This window comes from Myotis nattereri, assembly GCF_964212035.1.
Source record: "Myotis nattereri genome assembly, chromosome: 6".
Classification (NCBI taxonomy): Eukaryota; Metazoa; Chordata; class Mammalia; order Chiroptera; family Vespertilionidae; genus Myotis; species Myotis nattereri.
The window spans coordinates 5,892,417-5,907,691 of NC_138081.1; the positions used below are offsets into that span (position 1 = coordinate 5,892,417).

Consider the following 15,275-nt stretch of genomic DNA (forward strand, 5'->3'; position numbering starts at 1 on the left):
AGGACACTGCCCTGACCGGTTTGGCTTAGTGGATGGAGCATCGGCCTGCGGACTCAAAGGTCCCGGGTTCGATTCCAATCAGGGGCATGTGCCTTGGTTGCGGGCACATCCCCAGTGGGGAGTGTGCAGGAGGCAGCTGGTTGATGTTTCTCTCTCATGGATGTTTCTAACTCTCTATCCCTCCCCCTTCCTCTCTGTAGAGAATCAATAAAATATATTTTAAAAAAGAAAAAGAACCAGGACACTAAATAAGATGATGGAAGGTATCAACCACAGAAAGCAAAAACAGTAATTTATAAAAATAAAGAGATGATTTTAGATATTGATCTAGAACAGCGTAAATGACAACTACTATGGGTGGAAGAAGTGACAGGATGGATGGAGGTGAAGGGTGAGTCGTGAGGTGGCAGGTGAGATGAGAAAACAGGACAGAACTCAGCAACATGGAGGATAGAGATAGCAGTGCTGACATCTGGGCAGCCAGCCCTCTCTCAATGAGAGAGAAAAAGACAAGAATAAGTATTTGAAGGGACAATGAGTAATGAACTTACCAATGTTACAGAAAAAGGAAAGACTGCAGAATACAGGGCTGAATGAGTAAAAAAACAACAAAAACTCCACACCGAGGGGTTTAAAAGCTCATGGAAAGAAAGAGCAGATTCCTACAGCACAGTAACATCAGACTGACATCGGACTTTCAACAGCACCGATGGCTCAGGAGGAAGATAGAATGATTCATAGCAATGAAGGAAAATAAGCTTGAACCTAGAACTTTGTGTCTACGTTGCTGTGCACGATGGCATAAGACAGAGATTCTTACGCAGGCACAGCCTCAGATACAAGCACCCATATTGAAAAGAACCGTGGAGGAAGTACTCAGTACTCAGATATGAAGAGTCAAATCAAGGAGCTTACAACAAGGAATACGGTAATAAGGGTGCTTTTCAACACAGTCAGGACCATATTAAAGAAAAAGTAGGGGTGTGTGTGTGTGTGTGTGTGTGTGTGTGTGGCCAGATTTTAAAGTTTAGACAATATCCACTTGGTGAGGGGATTGACATTTGTGTGAAAGAAGGAAAAAATCAAGATGGCAGGCGATGGGTGCATTAAATTAACCTGATTGTGGTAATCATTTCACAATGTGTGTCTATTAATTCATCACATTGTACACCGTTTTAAAAATCACATTGTGCAACTTAAATACATACAAATTTATTTGTTATGCATACATCAATAAAGCTGGAAGAAAACTTTTAAATAAATAACACTTTTAAAAGGAAATCAAAAGGACATATGAGTGTACTAAAAAATTTGGGAGGAAGATATAAATATTAAGATGTTTTAAGGAATTAATAAAGGTAAGCATACATAGCATATGTCTTAAATTAAAGGTCACCATCATAAAAGCATAATCAGTATACATAACTTTTAATCCAGCATAAAAAACAATTAGTCCATCAAATGGAAAGCATGAAAAAAAGAAGAAACAATATGTAATAAATACAATATGTGAAATGAGTTGTAAATATACATCTTAATGCATCAGCAGTTACCAATGAAAAGACAGAGGCTCACAACGGAGGAAATAAAAGACCAAACAACGTGTTATTTACAACAAGGACACTCAAACCAAACACAGGAAGGTTGCGATTAAAAGGAGGAAAAAGATTAGCAAGAAGATGCAGCAATCACAAATATAATATAACATCAGCAATACAACCTCACAATTTATAAAGCAATAGCTAAGAGAACTACAGATAGAAGGTTTTTTCTAATTGCAGTTGATGATTTTAACAAACTTCTCTCAAAAACGGTATGTAGGCCGGAAAATAAGCAGATATCTTGAAGAACAGAACAATTAAATTATTTAAGCTCAAGCTTATTAATCAAGTCTTAATAAATAAGAACCAAAGAATGCCTCAGCTTAAAAATGACTAAAGAAACAGGACAACTTACTGAAGTGCATGATTCTGGATTGCAGGGCAGGAGGTGGGGGAATGGGGGAACCACAAGGATCTTTATTGAGAAAACTAGTGGAATTGGACTATGTACTGTAGAGTAGATGACAGTATGATATCAAAGTTAAATTTCCTGAATATTATCATTCCTGTGTTTCTATATAAGAATGTCCTTGTTCTTAAAAAACTCACTGAAATATTTAGCAGCGAAGGGGCGTGATGTCTGAGACTTACTCTAAAATGATTAGGAAAAAGCCTTAGAGACAGAAGCAGAGAGGAACAGAAAGCGACACAGCAAAATGTTAAAAGTTGTTGAATCTAGACAAAGCGCCATAGGAATTTTTATAACTTTCTCTATGTTTGAAGTCATTGCAAAATAAGAAGGTTAAAGCTTTCATAAATAACATTTGAGTTAAAATAAAAATTATAAAGAATATTAAAATGTAGAACTGAATAGAAAGTAAAACATTAGATAACAAAATTTATGTGATATGTTTAAAACAGAATTTAGGCCGAAACCGGTTTGGCTCAGTGGATAGAGCGTCGGCCTGCGGACTGAAAGGTCCCAGGTTCGATTCCGGTCAAGGGCATGTACCTGGGTTGCGGGCACATCCCCAGTAGGAGATGTGCAGGAGGCGGCTGATCGATGTTTCTAGCTCTCTATCTCTCTCCCTTTCTCTCTGTAAAAAATCAATAAAATATATTTTAAAAAAATAAAATAAAACAGAATTTAGAGGGAAATTCTTTAACTTCAAATACATTTATTAACAAAAAATAAATAAAATGCTAAAAGTTAGTTTAAAAGGAACAGAACAAACCACCCAAAAGGAGGAAGGGATTAATAAAGAGAAGGATAGACATCACTGAAAACTAAAAGCAACAAAAGTTTTAATGAAAACTAAAGTTGGCCTTTAAAAAGATACATATATAGTTGTTCTAGAAAAGAGGATAAAGAACAAAATCTACTCAGCACATTGTCTATAAGAATTTTTAGGGAGCATTATCTCAATTCCTTGAGGTTCTGCTTCCCGGCATATGTCGACAGTTTGGCTCAAATAAACTCACAAAATTCTTAAAAAAAAAAAAAAAAGAAGAAAAAAAAAGAATTTTTATTACAAAATAAATAAATACAAGAAAAGCAAGTTTTGTGCCCATGCTTTATTAAAGTAAACACAGCTCCCCAAGTAAAATATTAACTAAGTGAAACCAACAGTAAATGTGTAACTATAGGATGATCAAACAGGGTTTATTCCAGGAAAGCGAAGATATTCACATCAAAAGTTCTCTATGTGACTCACCATTATTAAGAGATTAAGAGGGAAAACACACAAAAAAAATAAAAAAATCAATGCAAAATTTAAAACTATTTCTAAAATGTCAACATCTATTTATGTTGATTTTTTTAACTTTTAGAAAACTAGGAATAAACAGAAAACCTGCTTAATTTAGAAAAGTTGATACATAAAAACCTACAGCAAGAACTTCTGCTTCTGGAAAGATAAAATAAACATACTTTTCTCTATTCCTCCCTCTAAGTACAACCAAAAACTCTGGGCGTTATATACAAAACAAACATAAGAGGGAGAGATAAGAAGGCAGACCCTGTGGGAGGCCAGGACCCGAGGATGACACATGGTGAGTTCCCTGGGCGTTCCTTTGAACTCCTGTGTCCCAGGGCGCGCGCACGCACACATACACACACACACACACACACACACATGCACACACACACACATACACGCATGCACAGCTGATAGCAATAACCAAAAGATCAGGACAGAGGTAGCCCTTCAAGACAGAAAACTTTTAGAAAAGAACTGCTCTAAGCCAGGCAAACACCACAGAAATAACTAGCCCCACTCCTACTCACAGAAAGATCCAACTGGAAGCCTAGACTTCCACTCTCTTGGGGCTCTAAGAGGCACTCGAACTCTCCCTGCAGTGCTGTCCGAGTAGACCCATTTGGATGCCAAGAATTTCATTTCTTCAGACCAGTAATGAGGCCCCCTCCCCTAGAAGTCAGTGGCAGAGGAAATGGGGGAGAGGGGATGTCCCACACCTGCCCAGCACAATGACAATGGCTGAAAGAAGTTATCTAAACAGAATGAAAATGACAAAATAGAAACTCTGGAACATCAAGAAAGAAGAAAGAGCAATGTAAACAAAAAATATAGGTAAATACAAAAAAAATTATCCTTAGTTTTTTAAGTTATGTTCAGTGGGTAAAGCAAAAATTTAATATTGCCTGACATGCTCTAAATGTGTGCAGAGGAAATAGTTAAGACAATCTATATATATAAAAGGCTAATATGCTAAGTGTCCATCCGGGTAATGACATCACGTAGCAACACCCGGCTTCCTCTCCCTAGCGATTAGCCTCCTTGCAGTTTCTTCAGCCTAGGAACTTGTTTTACAACCAGGTGCAAACTTTTCACATTTTAACCAAATGTCTGTGAAGCGTTTTTTTATGCCTCATCTCATTTGATCCTCACAGAAGTCCTGGAGTAGGTAGACAGGAGACTTGGTAGAATCCTATTTTCTTTTCATTAGCCAGAAAACGAAGATTTAGAAAGCTTAGAAACTTGACCTGACTGAAAAGAAGTAAGAAATGGTGGACTTTGAAAATGACTTCAGGTTTTCTCACTGCACAGAATAGAGTCAAACACTGCTGCAGTTAAATATTTTACCCTTTGTTCTCCCTGTGTGATCTACAATAATAATCTGTTTCATGTTGATATTTACTGCTGTGTTGCTAACAATTACCTGAAAGAGAAGTTGGGGTGCTTCACTGGGCTGGAAAAAGTTTAGCTAAATCAGAAAGTAGGTCTAATTAAGCAAGTTTATTCTATATCTATAAAAGGCTAAGTTGACTCATGCATGTGCAATACATATAAAGCTCTTGCTGGTGCCAATTGCACGCATGTGTTTCCATCTGTCATTGTTGAGCATGAATTTGGTTGACACTTCTATTATAGAGAAAGGGTGAATAGCAATATTAAAATATTTCTTCTAATTAATTTCCTTTTAATGTGCATGAATTCGTGCACTGGGCCACTAGTTATATGATAAATGAAGGAAGAAAAAGGGAGATAAAGGGAAGTAAGGTTTCCATACTTCATTCAAACTGGTAAATGACAACACAGTAGATGGGGATAATTATGTATGATAATGTTACACCTAAAATAACACTCTGAAGTTGCTATACAAACAGATATACTCAAAAACACTATCCTTTATAATAAAGAGCTAATATGCTAATTAGGCAGGATGGCAGAATGACCTTCCGGAACGACCAGTGGGCAAAGGGCAGGGCCGCAGGGCCGCCAGGCTGCGAGGCAGCTGGGGCCAGGAGGCAGCCGGGGCTGTGAGGGCCCCTTGTATGAATTTCATGCATCAGGCCTCTAGTAGATTAAAAAAAAAAAAACAATTATCAAAAAAAATGCTCAAGTAAGCCACAGAAAAAAAGAATAAAATAAACAGAAGTGAAAAATAGAAAAAATAAATAAAATAACCAATAAAAAGCCTTCCCATATTAATATAGGCTGAATTTTGCCTCCCACCCCAAATTCATATATTGAAGCTCTAACACCTGATGGATGAATTTGGAGATAGGGCCTTAATGGAAGTAATTAAGGTTATAGGATTCGTGTCCTTATAAAAAGAGAAAGAGCCCTGTCTGGTTTGGTTCAGTGGTTAGAGCATTGGCTCTCATACCAAGGCGTCTTGGGTTCATTTCCTGGACAAGGGCATGTACTTCGGTTGCAAGCTGGATCCCTGGCCCCGGTTGAGGTGCGAGTGGGAAGCAAACAGTTGATGTGTCTTTCTCACATCAATGTTTCCCTGTCTCCTCTGTCTCTCTTTCTCTCTCTCCCTCTTCTCTCTCCCTTCCACTCTCTCTAAAAAATTAATGGAAAAATATCCTTGGGTGAGGTTAAAAAAGAGAGAGAGAAAGAGAGCTCAAACTATTCCCTCTCTCCAATCCGTGATCTCCAAGTGAGGACCAGAAGGCAGCCATCTGCAAGCCAGGAAGAAAGACTCACCAGCCTTTCCTTCATATTGCACTTGTGCCCACGGACCTCCAGCTGCCCTTCCCGACCCACACTCCACCCTGGTGACTGGCCCGGTGCCGGCCTGTAGGACAGCACAGGTGCCGAGCTCCTTGCTTTCAGCCTCGCACCAAAAGCCAGGAAGGTGGGCCAGGTCAGGGTTTTTGTGCCCTTGGCTCCCTCCCTGAAGGTCACCTTGGGCTGGCTGTGTCCCTTACCTGGGGAAACTGTGGCTGGCAAGGTGGAGACTTGCTGGAGCTCGCTGTCCTCCTGAGTGATAACCCCCAGCCCTGTCTCTTCAGGCCTTGGGGAGCCCAGCTGTGTGCCAGGTCCCTGCACCCCCTTCTTCGTAAACACTGCCTTGTAAATAAACTCTCCTAGGACTGGCCTCCGTGGAGTGAGCCCTCTTTTCTGTTGTGGCCCTGACACAGTGCAAGCCATTTGTTGCTCATTCGCTGCCCCAGAGCAGTCTGGCCAGAGGCTCTCGGAACCCTCACATGCAATGAAACAGTGGGGAGGGGGGGCAGTGAGCCCTGTCTGGGCGCGATCTCTGTGGGTGTGAGGCCTCTCCACTCTCTGCAGGCCTGGGGACTGTCTGGCCAAGGGTGGCAGGAAGCATACGGAGGAGTCGCCCGGGCCCTACTTCAAGGCCGTGTGAGGGCTCTTGGGAATGGCAGGCACTCCATGCAAAACCAAAGTGGGGATGGGGTTAGACTCCACCCTCATCTGTTCTCTCATTTCCCTAATTTTACTTCGCAAACAGAATTACTTGAGAAGATGATCGAAATATAATTTTCCTAAATAAACATTGAGATTAAATACCAATCTTGTCTGTTCCTTTCACACGAATGTGTGCATGAGTCAGGAAACAGAGCAGACCTGGAACACAGGATAGAATGCTGAGAACACGTGTGCGCGCGCACACACACACACACACACACACACACACCGCTGTATATTTGGACTTTATTCCCATTGTCCTTAATGGTCAAAAGAAAACTCTCAAACTTGAAGCCAACACGTTCCCTAAAGTAGTGGTACTGCCCAGAGGGTTGAAGTTCTCCCTGCAGCGTGGGCGCCCTCCTGGACACAGAGCCAGCTCTTTGATGGTGAAGAATAGGGCTACATGACCTCCAAAGTCAATTCCAGCTCCAAGTTCAGCTTTTAAAACAAACAAGACACCTGGCTGGTTTGACTCAGTGGATAGAGCATCAGCCTGTGGACTGAAGGGTCCTGGGTTTGATTCTGGCCAAGGGCACATACCTTGGTTGCAGGCTCGAGGCAACCAATTGCTGTGTTTCTCTGTTGATATTTCTATCTGTTTTTCCCTGTCTCTTCCACTCTCTCTAGAAATCAATGGAAAAATATCTTCAGGTGAGGATTTTAAAAAACCACATAAGACATTGAAGAAAGAATCGTTTCTTGTACCACTTGGATAAGATAACTCAAAACCCAACACTTTCTCTCTCACACACACACATACCTTTCGGGAATTTAATTCTGTTCCACACTCTACTGTCCTTTCAGCCCTGGAGCTGGCCCGTTAACCCTCGTCCACCTCCCTTCCAGGCACCAGGCACTCCCCTGTGTAATGACTTGTACATCCTCCCTTTTGTCCCTGTTGCTACCTGCTGTGCTGGACCCCGGGAGACCTACAGGGCACTTTTCCCTGCTCCGCATCTGGATGAAACGAAAACCTCACGGTCAGGGCACGGAAGTCTCCCCAGGGGACTGGAAGCTGTCCAACCAGCTGACCCACTTCCTGCCCTGGGGCCTGTCCGTGCTTCCCTCCGCTGTGACCAGACCAGGCCCGCCCCATGCACAGCTTCTCCAAACCGGCCAGGCGTGGCCAAGACGCAAAGCCCACCCCGGGCTAGCCTAGAATTTCAAAGGGAATTTCCTGTCAAGCAAGCAGAAACAAGAACAAGGGGTGGGAAAATGAAACCTGACAAGCCTTCGAACAGCAAGCTACTAAAGGAAAGGCGGCAGGGCGGTGGAGGTTAGTACACGATGCCCACGCTAAGTAAACACTATCTAAAAACTTTAAACGAAACATAAAACGGATCAGGGTCTGGAGATTCGTTTCTGGGCCTACATTTAGCGATTAGCACACGGCACCCTTCTCTTCCAGCCTTCAGGGCCTTGCTCAGGGAATAACCATTTTGAATTCATGAGCTCTCCCCTCCCCATGAGCTCTGCTAAACTCCTTCCAGAGAGGCCTGCTCACAGGGTCCTCGGGGAACCCACGTGTGGAGGCCATCGGTTCACTGACTGGACAAACACTGAGCACATCAAGTCTGTTGAATGGGGCTCCGCCCACCCTCAGACAGGCCCGTCCCCAGAGACACTGTCCACCCACCCCCACCCCTGGACAGCGGCACACAGGAGGGTCCCACAGCCTCCTGCCCCAGCTCCTCAGACTCCTCGTGGGCTCCTATCTAGAGACCCACAAGGGCCCGCCTGGCCCCTGGCCCTCCTGCCACAGTCCGCTGCTGGGCTAAGCTCCTCCAGCACGTGTTCTTGCTTCTGGCTTCTCTTCTTTGCCTGAAGTCCAGCATCCAGCTCTACTTGCAGACGGGGCTGCACAGCCAGCTTTCCGTGCGCAGCAGGCCTGGCCCTTTGCTGGGCGCAAACAGCACCTGGCTTCCGCAGTTTGAAACCCAGCCCCCACAGGGGTGCCCGTTGGGTTGGGGTAGGAGGGAACGGGAGGCTGGCTCTGAAGAGCCGTGTGCACACCCGCGCCAGGGGCCTCAGAATGAAGCAGTTACTTCGGCTCAGGTAGACGCACATCCTGTAAAAAATTGGTTCTTTGTCCTGGCCGGTATCTCAATCGGGTAGAACTCTGTCTGGATGTGCCCTGCAGGATTGTGGGTTCCATCCCTGGTCAGGGCACACACAGGAAGCAGCCAATGGGTGGAACAACAAGTCAATGCCTCTCTCTCTCCCTCCTTCCCTCTCAAATCAATTTCAGTTTGTTTTTTTTTAATATGTCTGCGACCTTAGACAGGTATTGAACCTCTCTGGACCTCCCTTTCTTCGTGTGTGACGTGGAGGCAGACAGTCTGCTCCCTGTGCAGTTATGGGTTATGGTGAGATACAAACAAAGCTCCCAGCCCAGGGCAAGGTCATGATGGGCACTCAGCTGCTCCCTGCCCCACGTAGGGCACAGGGCATGGAAGAAGTAACTCCCAGAACTCAGGTCTGAGGTTAAGCTCCGCCCCTGGATGCTGCCTGAGGCCTGTCAGGGTTGTGATGAGGATAGAATGAAATGATGCATGTGAAGCACCTGACACGATGCCTGGCCCAGAAAGCTGAGTAACTGCTCATAGCTAACGCCACTACTGTGGGCTCACTTTGTGCCACGCAATGTCCTAGCCGTTTACAAATATAAGCTTCATAGGATCCCTTATGAAGTAAGCAAGATGTTAATCCCTTCCTCTACTCGGTGAGTCCATCCCTCCATAGTTCAATTTCTTCTTATAAATTACAAATTTAAAAACTGCCCCAAATTCCGTCTTTCTAGATGGAGAAATAGGAGGAGAACTCCTCCACTCAAGTAGGAGAACATCAACCCCAGCCCCCAGCTCTGCCCATGGCCCCTCCGCAGCGCCACAGGAAAAGGCAGGAAAAGCTGTGCTTCCACCAGAGTTTATTCCTCGGCGATGTCACCAGCAACTCACTGTCCGCGTGTCACAGCGGGGCCGAGGAGCAAGTTTGGCTTCCTTCCCCGGATTATATTCACCCCAGAAACACAGCCTTGGACAGTAACTTGGTTACAGAATATCCCCAGAAATGAGCTCCTCCAGTTGCTAAGGTTTACATACGGAGGAGACTGGGAAACTCAAAGAAACGGTTGGAGAATCCCAGAGAAACCAGAGGGTCTGAGGATGCTGGAGGAGCACAGACACCACTGAGAGTCTGAATCTTTCTCTTGTGGAGTGGACGCTGCAGAATCCTGCCTCTAGGAAATGTGCCGACCTGCAGAAGAAATAAAAAGGAGATAACAAGGCTTCAAACCAACCTGACCCCAACATTTGTCTCTGTAACCATCATGCCTGAGCCCTTAATACAAGGTTACTGAAAATCCCAGAGCCATCCTCAGCCTCCTCCCTGTAGACACTCCATTGGGTAGAAGAGGAAGGTAGGCACACACAGGAAGCAGCTCCTAATCCCAAGAGTGGTGGCTAACTCATGCTCTTGGCCTGATCCCGGTGGAAGCTCACCCCTCCAAAAAGCACCACTAGCTGAACCCAACGCTGACCCCTCAAACTTCACCCCTCCCAAAGGGCCCGTAGGCAAACAGACCAACACAGATGTTACCTCCTGGATAAGTGGACCCAGCGAGGACAGTATAGCCTAGGAGAGGAAAATAGTTGGTTAGAGGGAAGTCTTTGTGGATAAAAGTCTCTGGCATTATTCACAGCAAATGAAGTAGCAATGAGAGAACCAATCACTGACAGGAGTCAGCGGAGCCTGGGAGTTCAGGAAGGCCACTCACCAGAGGAGCCGGCTCTCCGCCAGCTGAGCAAACCCAGGGAGAAGATGATGAGGCCCAGGCCCAGAGCCGCTACAGACACAGAAACCTTCACTGTCTGCTCCGGGGACAGTCCAGGGGCTGCAAAAACAGAAACCTACTAGAACCAATCCCTGTTGCTCATCCCCAGAGCAACTTTATTTATTTCAACCTCCACCTAGCGGGTTCCAAGGGGCTTTTTCCCAACCCCAAAGGTCTAGCTCACTCCACCTCACTCCTCAAAACTCCCATTCTGTGAATATCCCTAGAGTAATCTTAGGGGACTCCTAAAGTTAGCGCCCTGGCTTCTAGTTCCTGTCAAGTATGGTGGGGCCTCTCTTCCTTCACCCCAGAGGCACCCTCACCAAAGAATAAAGGGTTCCTCATTCCCCTTTCCAATGACCCATGGTGACAATGTCTGCTCCCTTACTTGCTCTATCTGAGTTTTTCCTACTAACATGTCTTTCCACCTTTCCTAACTTCCAGTGGTTGTATTCCACCAGTTACGTGCCTCCTCCTGTCCACATCCGGATTTCCCGTGTGTTCTTCCAGAACCTGTCTCCAGCCCATTCACAGCCTAGAGCTGATGCTACTCTAAACCCTGTCCCACCTGGATTCCTTTCTCAGGTTAAATGAACATTCCACCACCAAAGGGAACTTCTTGGGCAGGCTGTGCAGGAGACTTTCCCAGGAGAGCTCAGGTGAGCCTGTGGGTTCCACTCTCTGCTCCTCATGCCCTTTGCAGCTGCCCGATAAGACGCACACTTCCCACAGGGCGAGGTCTGCTGCCAGCAGCCAATGTGGCATCCTGTTCCCTGGCCCTTTGTACACACTTCCTCTTCTTCATTTCTTCCTCTTCTCTTTCCCAAGGATCCCCAGATCTGTATGCAACTTCTCAGTTCCTTCAACTACCTCCAATCCTGGGGTTTGAGCAATCATGACTGGCTTCTTGTTCATTAGCCCCCAAGCATCCACCAGCCACGGCTTTTCCTCCCTGATAGAGCAGCCCAAATCCAGCACTGCCCCGGGCCAGGAGAGGGTCCCCTTTCTTCTGCAACCTTCTTTATCTCTCCAATTCCCATTCCTGACCCGACAACAGAACATCTGAGGACCCTAGAATATTGCATCACAATTTTTGGTTCTGAAATCTACATCCTCTTTTCAGGACAGCCCTGCTCCCCTCCCTCCTCAGACAAGCACATGACATCAACCACACCACCATAACAACGGCAACAACAACTGACTCTCCGTTCCTGTATCCCATTGCCCCCTCCCCCCGTCTCCAGTCATAAGCCCTCCATAGTTCCTCTCATTCTCAGCATCTCCCTCTCCCATGCACCATGGACTTCCCCACATCTCACTCCCTCTGTTGAAATATTGGTGTTCACTTTCAACCACCACTTGCAAGAGCTGTCTGCTTTAACCCCCATCCCCACCATCCCCACCATCCCCACCATGCACTTACTCCAGTCCTGAAGGATGGGCTCAAGAGCCCCAAAGTGCTCCACCACACAGGTGTAGGTGTCCCCGAAAGAGGGTGTTGTGGCTAAATGGGAGAGGGTCTGGTAGGTCCAGTCTCCATTGGACTGGATAACCTTATGGGCACTGCCATGAGGGGGGACAAGCTGCCCGTTCTTCCTCCACGTGATGGTCACATCGGCCGGGTAGAAGCCCCACACGTAGCAGGCCAGCATCACGGGCTCCCGCGTGTTAACGGGAGTGGCTTTGGCTACTTGCACAGATGGCGGCCCTGCACAGAGGAAACAGTGGTCATGAAGGAGGGAGAGCCTTCTCTCCAACCTGGTTTCCTTCCTTTTGTAATTCTTTTTTTTTTTATGTTTGTTTGTTTTTGTTGTTTTTTTTAATTCTTCATGGGTTTGCCAAATCACCCTCCGCACGCCCACCTGGCCCCCACATCCCTTTGAAATAAGGAATTAGGACTTACTCCTGCTTCACTCTTTATTTTCCCCCATTCCTTCACTGCCCCTCCCGGTTTTCCTCCTCCAGAATTATGTTTGACCACAATAAGCACAGCCAGGTCCGAACTGCAAGCTGTTCCGGGCGGCCCTGTATTTATCTCAGAAACATAAGCTAACGGTGGTCCCGAGTTATAAATTAGGGTTTATGCAAAGGTAGAAAAAGACTTTTGTCCTCAAACCTCACTCAACAAATAAATTTGCTAAATAAAGCCCTTTTTCCTCAGATAATTTAAGGAAACAAGCCCAACTCAGGACTCTCTTAAATTTGGATAAATGTAGTTTAAATGAATGCGACTGTGAATGTACACATTTCTTTACTAGCTTACTCTCCTAGGTCACCCTCCTGCTTGCCTCTATCTTGGTGCTTTTCAAACAAAATCCCAGAAGTTGTGGTAACATGCAGATTCCCTTGCCTGAATCCCCAGGGATTTTCACTCCATGGGTCCGCGGGGCTCGCACTTTTCAGGAGCACCTTCCCCAGGCAATTCCGAGGAAGGCGGGTCAGAAGCCACACCCCAGGGCACAATACTCTGCCCCGTGGAGACCAACTCTCCCTTGACCTCTCTGAGTCATTCTCAGTGCAGAGAGCATGCAGGGTCGGACGCTTCCCTCAGCTCCCATGCCGGGTCCACCCCAGGCCTGGAAGCTCAGGGCCTGGGACCGAAAGGCGTGCACCTGGGGAAGCCATCCTGGCTATTCTGCCACACCCGGTGGAGCTGGGACCTGCCCCGGAGATGCCGGCCTAGGAGGAAAGCAGCAGACTGTCCTCTCCGGAGCTCCAAGCGGCCTCAAGCATCACTTCCCCTCCTTTGTTCCTGCTCCACCCCTGCCGACCACCTATGTCCGCTTTAGGGCCAACCTCCCTCTTTTTACATCCAGGTCCACACACTTTCTGCCCAAATCTCAAACCCCTTGCCTGCAGGGATCCTCCCTGGCCCCCCTCTCTCAGCTGTGCTTTCTAAAAGCACCCCCCCCCCCCCGCGCGCGCCCCTCTCTCCTTACGTGTCCTTTGGGTCAGGGATTCCCAAAAGGGCTGTGTGCGTGTGGCACAGTCCTGGGGCCCCGTAGACAAGCGCTGGAGCAGGATTTCCTGGTTGTTGAGGTAATTTGCGAAGTTAGTGGCCAAGGGATTCAGCACCCCAAATTCAACAGGGACCATTGCTTCCTTCTCTGGATCCCAGCAGGTCAACAAATCTTTGTTGAAGGAGATACAGTAAGTGAAATCCTGTGGAATCCCATCATCATCCAGCAGACAGGTGCTTACCACGTGGGCCACAAAGCCGCCTGCAGGAGCCAGAGGAGAGGGCGGGGCAGAAGCAGGGTCAGTGACACCCAGAGACCGGACACGAGCGTCCCACCTTGGGCAGCATCTACTGACCAAGCTCATGAACTGGAGTTCCCAGGAGCCCTGATTAAGGGATTAGATGGTAGCAGCAGAGGTGTTTTCAGAACCTGTTTCCTCCTTATGTGAGACCAAGTATGGGGACAGGAGTGGCCCAAAATTATCTGCATGTTTAAAAAATGACGATTCGCCCAGGCCAAGACCTTCAATGAGGCACATTACTGAGTGAGAAGAGAAAGAGTCGGCCTTGCTCCGTGCTGGATGTGTTACAAATGTTCACTCCGTGCACATTCGGGAAGCTCTGGCGGTGTGCCGGGCACTGAGGGAGGAGCCGGGATGCAGCCCTTGCCTCCATCGCAGCCCGAGGTCCTTGTCACACAAATGATTCCACAGCCTCATTACTATTAACTCCCCTACAAAGGTACAGTGCAAGTGCCATCGGAGTGTGTAGCAGGAAGACAAACCAGTCAGTGCGTTCAAATCCAATAACAAGACTGAGCCCCCAGCCCCGAACAGGAGCAGAGGAAGGCGGGTCCCAGGAAGGAATGCCCTTACCTGCTCCGGTGCAGCCCAGGCTGAGGCCCAGCAGCAGCCGCAGGAGAGCGCTCATGATCTGCCTGGGGAGACGGGGCATCCGGTCCCCCGGACCAGCTCTTCCAGGGGCCTTGAGTCCTCACCTGCCCCAGAAACCCCAGCCTGGGTGTTGATCTCCAGACCCTGAGCAGAATATGGTATTGCCCAGGCCCCTTGATCCCCAATAAACAAGTGATAGATACTAACTTGTTCCTACCAGCTCACCCAAGTCGCGTCCCAAACTGAGGGTTGTCAGATTGGCTAGGAAGCCAGGGACAAACATAGAGACAAATCAGTGAGTGCCTCAGTGTAGCGTCATCGGTTGCTAGGTAAATCTCATCTTGCCCCGGGCCCTAAACAACTCCTGGTTCTTAGCTCTTACTATGGAATGAACAAACCAGTCTGTATGTGGATTTCCCTGGGTCAGTGGAGGGAATACTCCCAGTATTCCCAAGACCAGGATGCCTGCACCAGTCCTGCTCGCTGGCTAAGCTCTTTCCTCTCAATGTCTTCCCAAAGACCGACTAGATAACATATTTTGTTCCTTAAAGGGAGGTAAGTTGGGAAGATATTCCATAACCCTTGTTCTGCCCTGTCACCCAGCAGACTGAGGACATGGAAGGAACCTTCTGGGGGAGGTGACAGAGGCAGGAATGCGGAGAAGGAAGGAGGCACGGGAGAGCTCAGGGTTCCCTCCGGCCTCAAAGCAAGACAGCAGAATATGGAAGGCGGCTGCACCGCGCACACGGGCCAGGGACATGGCCTGAAAACCCCCCTGGGCCTCCAGTCTTCCTCTGTCCAGCCAGTGGGGTTTCATGTCCGCCTTTCTGCTTCCTGAGCAGGAAACCCTATCCGCCTACGCTG

The 15,275-nt window shown here is 47.1% G+C and overlaps 1 protein-coding gene across 1 annotated transcript; it reads right to left on the minus strand.

Annotated features, from left to right (window-relative positions):
* Window positions 1–8,988: 8,988 nt before the first annotated feature.
* LOC308520792 (HLA class II histocompatibility antigen, DM beta chain) lies at window positions 8,989–15,026 on the minus strand. Its single transcript, XM_081093521.1, has 6 exons — window positions 14,394–15,026; window positions 13,499–13,780; window positions 11,983–12,267; window positions 10,503–10,619; window positions 10,325–10,360; window positions 8,989–9,982 (listed from the first exon to the last, which is right to left on the minus strand). Exons 1-6 carry the CDS (start codon window positions 14,470–14,472, stop codon window positions 9,966–9,968), a joined length of 816 nt encoding a protein of 271 aa, XP_080949647.1. The 5' UTR covers window positions 14,473–15,026; the 3' UTR covers window positions 8,989–9,965.
* Window positions 15,027–15,275: the final 249 nt, after the last annotated feature.

Bases quoted from the DNA above. Each gene is read 5' to 3' on its own strand.
- LOC308520792 (XM_081093521.1), bottom strand. From the start codon at position 14,472: ATGCCCCGTCTCCCCAGGCAGATCATGAGCGCTCTCCTGCGGCTGCTG. The intron at 10,620-11,982 runs GTAAGTGCATGG...CTGTTTTTGCAG, and splicing joins GCCCATCCTTCAGGACTGGA to CCCCTGGACTGTCCCCGGAG. The intron at 10,361-10,502 runs GTGAGTGGCCTT...TTCCTCTCCTAG, and splicing joins GCGGAGAGCCGGCTCCTCTG to GCTATACTGTCCTCGCTGGG.